The 5,452-nt window shown below is 32.7% G+C and overlaps 1 protein-coding gene across 1 annotated transcript; it reads left to right on the top strand.

The window, feature by feature from the left end:
- The first annotated feature begins 461 nt into the window (after nt 1-461).
- On the top strand, nt 462-3,091 carry LOC104248044 (inositol diphosphatase DSP3-like). The gene is made up of 5 exons (XM_009804231.2): nt 462-920; nt 1,068-1,161; nt 2,040-2,094; nt 2,190-2,233; nt 2,637-3,091. Exons 1-5 carry the CDS (start codon nt 772-774, stop codon nt 2,889-2,891), a joined length of 597 nt encoding a protein of 198 aa, XP_009802533.1. The 5' UTR covers nt 462-771; the 3' UTR covers nt 2,892-3,091.
- Nucleotides 3,092-5,452: the final 2,361 nt, after the last annotated feature.

The following is a 5,452-nucleotide window of genomic DNA, read 5'->3' as shown; positions in this document are numbered from 1 at the left end:
AAAGGAGTCAAAACTTTTGCTAGTGTTCTATACATAGGCAAAGCCTCGAGTATCTCAACAAACATCAAATTCATCTTTATAATAGTTAAATTCCTACTCCTACTATTATTATTCGAAATCTCTACTAGTAAATTTGATTTTAGTCATTTTAATGATAAAATTGTATGGTCACAGGAATATATATATATATATATATATATATAAACTTAAGTTATAACTTTAATTATTAGTATATATTAATTTAAAATCGTTGAAGATATTTTACATCCTAGATCTACTTCGGAAGCAATATAACACACGCATACATGTTAGTTTCTCATGGACATGAAAATTCCATAATAGAGAAAAGAATTCGTCGAAATTTGAAAGGTCAAAAAACAATAGGTGCGATTATTATATCTCGAAAGCAGTCAAACTTTTGCTACTTCTATATCTATGCAAATTCCTCGACGATCCCAAGTCCCAACGTAAAACAAATCCTATTATTATACGTAGTGAGTAGTTAATATTAGGAGAAATCCCCTCGCAATCATCCCTTTTTCTTGATTTGCTCTTTTCTACAAATCATAATCCAATAGACCCTAGCACCCTATACCCTACATCATCCCTCTTTGCAATTTCCACGCCGCCCTCATGGAAATAAATTGAAACAAAATTCTACAACCATTTATCTTGCCTTTGACGCTGATTATAAGATGAAGATGACGGCGGCGGTAGTAGTTCTTTAGCATTGGTTGTTAATTGAGATTTTGATAAAGAAAAAAGAAAAAGATGTGTCAGATTTTGGAAAGAGAGGGTGGTGATTTGTTGGTGCCGCCCACAAATTTTTCGGCTGTTGAAGATAACTGCATTTACAGATCTGGGTTTCCTCAGTCCTCCAATTTCACGTTTCTCCGGTCGCTTAATCTTCGCTCTATCATGTTAGTCCTTTCTTCTTTCTTGGGGAAAAAGAAATCTTTTTTTATTTATTTTATGAATTGCAGATTTCTATTTTTCTTTTGTTGGGTTTGTGTTAAATATTTTGTTTGGTGTAATTAGTGATTGATTGTTGTGGTTTTGTTGTGCAGATATTTGTGTCCTGAGCCTTATCCTGAGGAAAATTTGGAGTTTCTTCGAATTAACAATATCAAGCTTTTCCAATTCGGAATTGATGGAACTAAGGTACTCCTTTTTTCTTTTTCTTTCGTTTTCTCCTTAAGTCTTCTGTTGTCAATTTTCTGAAGTTGTTGCCTTTTTATATTAATTTCTTTGTTGATTATTTGACGGGATGTAGTTCTGTTTATTGCTGTTGTTTCGTGATTAATTCGATGTTTTCTTGGTTTATAAAAATGAAATTCAACGAAAGCTGTGAGAATTTTTCTATCCTCGTTATGTATAATTGATGGAATTTCGTAATTGAGAGATTTTCTTCTTTCCTTCTCGTTTTATGTAATTTTTTTGGTTTTTTAATTAAGTTGGTGGCTTATGGTTTTTAATTATGATTAAATAGAATGGAATAAATGGTTGTTGGAATCTAAATGGTACAGTTCATACTAACTTTTTCCTTCTTGAAAACAGTTTCTAAAAGTTGCAGTTTTAGGAATCATTACTGAAACTTAACCGTTAATTTGTGTTTGATGTTTGGATATTGCTGGTAAATTCAAAGTTAGATTGAATTAGAGTTCAAATTCTTTGGTAAAGAAAAGAAAAATACATTGCATTAAAGTCAACTACTATTGTTCTAAAGTTTTCAGCATCAAGATTTAGCCTCATGATATTTTCTTGTTTTCAATATTGGATGAAGTTTAGATGCTTAGTGATTGTCCTTTTTTACCTCTCTATTTTGTAGCTTCGACATTCGTTTTTCTTTTTCTTATATGGTGATTTTTGTAATATGCTCGAATGAGAGGGTCTGCAGCATACTATTATCTTGATATTAAAAAATCGCACAAAGAAACTTGTTAATGTTAATTTTTTATCTGAATCTACCAGTGGTACAAACTTTTGATATCCATTTTGCATTAGTATTGCTTTGTAAAATGGAACCTTTTTCCATTCAGGAGCCATCAGCTATGTCCAGCAGTGCTATAACAGAGGCTCTGAAAGTGATAACTGGTAAACACTCTTTGCCGCTCTATCTGTCATGTTTTAACGGCTATTAATTTGCAGTACATGAATTTTTACTGTCTCTTTTTTATTTTGGTCTTTAGATGTCAGAAATCACCCAGTTCTCATCCACTGCAAGCGCGGGAAGGTACATAATCTTCATCTTTTCTTGTTTGGGTAGTTCTTACGTGTGTGTTTTTCGTGCACCATTGGCTTTGGCGTCTATGCTTACCTTCTAAGTATTCTCTTTATTATTGTGTGTATATTTCATTCCTATCGGGGAATTTTTCCCGTGTTAATAGATGCACATTGCTGTAGGTATACCACTAATATATCTTCTGGTAATATGTATGGAATTTGTTGATTCATTGTGTTGTCTCTCATGTTTAAATTTTGATAGTATATCGTATCTATCTGGCTATTTGTTTTCTATTGAAATACGAGCATCATAGATGTTTACTTCAAGTGAAATACAAAGACTTCATGATTTCTTCATGACTAATTCCAATTCGCATGCGATGGTTGTAACAAGTTTGTATTTTCTCTTGCAGCACCGAACTGGTTGCCTTGTCGGGTGCCTGAGGAAATTGCAGAACTGGTGTATGTCTGCTGTTGTTGAGGAGTACAAGCATTTTGCCGGCACAAAATGGAGGGAAACAGACCTCAAATTTCTGGAGAGTTACGACGTTTCATGCATAAGGCATTGTCTCGAGAGCATTATCTATAGGTACTATGGCGCGAAGAAGAGGCGCTTGCTATACAGCGAAGAAAGTCTGCAGAAGTCACAGATGACTCCTGTTCTGTAGAAAGGGATTATCCATCTTAATTTTTAGCCTGGATTGGATATCCCATTGCTCTTTATTCCTTTTTAAGTTTCTTTCTTTTTAGTCATTACACACTGCGTCAGATTCATTTATACACCAATTTGTTTCGGATGCTATATTTTGCACTACTTTCTTCTTCCTTTCCTTTTTCTTCTGAAACAAGAAATATTAATTTCTGCGTAGATTCTTGCTCTTGTACATTACTTAGTCGCCCTTGAGAACAAACATATCTAGTATTATCCCATATCGTGGAGTGTGGGGATGGTAATGTGTATGCAGACCTTACCCCTACCTTGTGAAGGTAGAGAGACTATTTCTAATAGACCTTCGGCTCAGAAAAACATAAGCTTCACATTAATTAAAAAGATAGACAATGAGGGACAACACCAAAAAGCCATGTAAAAGTAGCATAGAAACAACACGGTAATAAGATGATCAAAATGAAAGAAAATGACAGGTGTTCATAGAAACCTACTACCAATAGAATGCGAGAGTGCGTATTAATCCTACTGATATGAACAATCTACCACCTACCTTACTATCCTAATCCCCGATCTCCACACCTTTCTATCAAGGGTCATGTCCTCGGTCAGCTGAAGTTGCGTCATGTCTTGCCTAATCACCTCTCCCCACTTCTTCTTCGGCCTACCTCTACCTCTCCGCAAGCCCTCCAATGTCAACCTCTCACACCTCCTCACTGGGGCATCTGTGCTCCTCCTCCGCACATGTCCAAACCATCTAAGCATCGCTTCCCTCATCTTGTCCTCAATTGGGGCCACACTCACCTTGTCGTGAATAACCTCATTTCTGATCCTATCTAATCTGGTGTGCTCGCACAACCATCTTAACATCCTCATATTTGTTGTCTTCATCTTCCAGATACGGACAATCTTGACAGGCCAACACTCACACTTCATATTAAACAACTAAAAAAATTTAGTTTAAGCTTTATGGTATAAATATAGGATTGAGATGAGCGTAAATGGTATGACATTGATGGACTCGTATAGCTGACCCAATTTGCTTTGCTTAGGGTTGAGGCATAATCATAATAGTAATAAGTAAAGAGTTTAAGGCACATAGGTGATTCTATAGAAACACAATAAGATGAAAGGTGGAATAAATGATTACTAGTATATTCCACCTAAATTACTGTGCTGTACTTTGGTTTCTTTACCCTTTCCCAAGCAACACCATACAAAATGAGAAGGAAAGACATTACTCTCACTCACTGGGGGGACAATCGGTTGAAACTTATTGCCAGTTTGGCTAAGTTGCAAAAATCAGTTTTTTGAAAAATATATTTTTTTTAAAGTATTTTTCTTAAAAGTATTTTTTGTGAGAAACAGTTTGTATTTGGCTAATTAATTTGAAAAATATTTCTGAGCAGCAATTAGTGTTTGACCAAGCTTCTAAAAACTGTTTCTAAGTGTATTTTTCTCAAAAGAGAATTTACTTTTTTCTATTTCTTTAAAATTACTTCTGCTTCTTCTCAAACGCACTTTTTTTTCTTCCAAAAGCTTGCTCAAACACTTCAACTTTTTAAAAAAAAAAAAAAAAACTTTTCTAGAAGCTTGGCCAAACAAGTTATTATACTCCTAGCTCACTAGATTTCAATTAAGTCTTAGCATAAGTTGGTCCATTTTAAAAGGATCTTGAGGGGGAGAACGAAACAGATAAGTGAAATTGCATGCATCGTCCAAATGTTAGTTATAAAATATGGATTATACTTTTAGCTATTGCTTTTACTATTCAAGGAGAACGTGAAGATTAGGCTTTCTGTGGTGTTCTTCAACTTTTCTTGCCAATCATATGATACATGAGAATATGCGACTTTTGCGGGTGTAATATGGGAAAGTTGTGGTTTTCTGCTATTAGATAAAATAAAGAAAAGAGTTTTACCAGACAAATACGGTTAAGGATAGATGGCAATTGTATCTAATAGAATACGAGAAGCAAATTAATATGATGATATCAAGTGTAACAACAAAAATACAACAAATATCAAAATTTAAGACAAAATTGGTTCGATTAGTCAATAATTAGTAACTCCTTTTGAATTTAAATTAAAAATAATTAAATATCTATATATTTTTAGGACATTATTATAAAAAAGAAAAATATATAATTAAATAACTTCAATGCAGAGATATATAAAATGCTAAGACTAATTTATTTATTGATATGAACATTGTTTTGAATAATAGTTTATATGATCATGCTATATGGATAAGATAATGTAACTAAAAATATTATAATAAATAAAACTAAAGAAAAAAACATAAACAACAATTTCATGAAATAAATAAAACATATAAAGATATAAGTTAACTTATTATGTAGTAATTTTAATATTACTACTCCACATAATAGTTAAATATTACAGTAGAAAAGAATGTACGAAAAGAGGAGATAATTTTTTTTTATGATATTTATATTTTAAATTAATTAATAAATAAATATATGTAAATAATACTCAAGAAAAGTATTGATAACTTTAGACCATTGAAGAATTTTGAATAGTATAACATAAGTTAAAAAAT

The sequence above is a fragment of the Nicotiana sylvestris genome, chromosome 5, assembly GCF_000393655.2.
Source record: "Nicotiana sylvestris chromosome 5, ASM39365v2, whole genome shotgun sequence".
Taxonomy (NCBI): domain Eukaryota; kingdom Viridiplantae; phylum Streptophyta; class Magnoliopsida; order Solanales; family Solanaceae; genus Nicotiana; species Nicotiana sylvestris.
Note: the sequence above shows the minus strand (reverse complement) of the source record. Positions and strands in the feature narration are given on the sequence as shown.

Coding starts and splice junctions, on each gene's coding strand:
- LOC104248044 (XM_009804231.2), top strand. CDS start 772: ATGTGTCAGATTTTGGAAAGAGAGGGTGGTGATTTGTTGGTGCCGCCC. Junction 1,162..2,039: donor TCGGAATTGATGGAACTAAG/GTACTCCTTTTT, acceptor TTTTCCATTCAG/GAGCCATCAGCTATGTCCAG. Junction 2,095..2,189: donor GGCTCTGAAAGTGATAACTG/GTAAACACTCTT, acceptor TTTGGTCTTTAG/ATGTCAGAAATCACCCAGTT.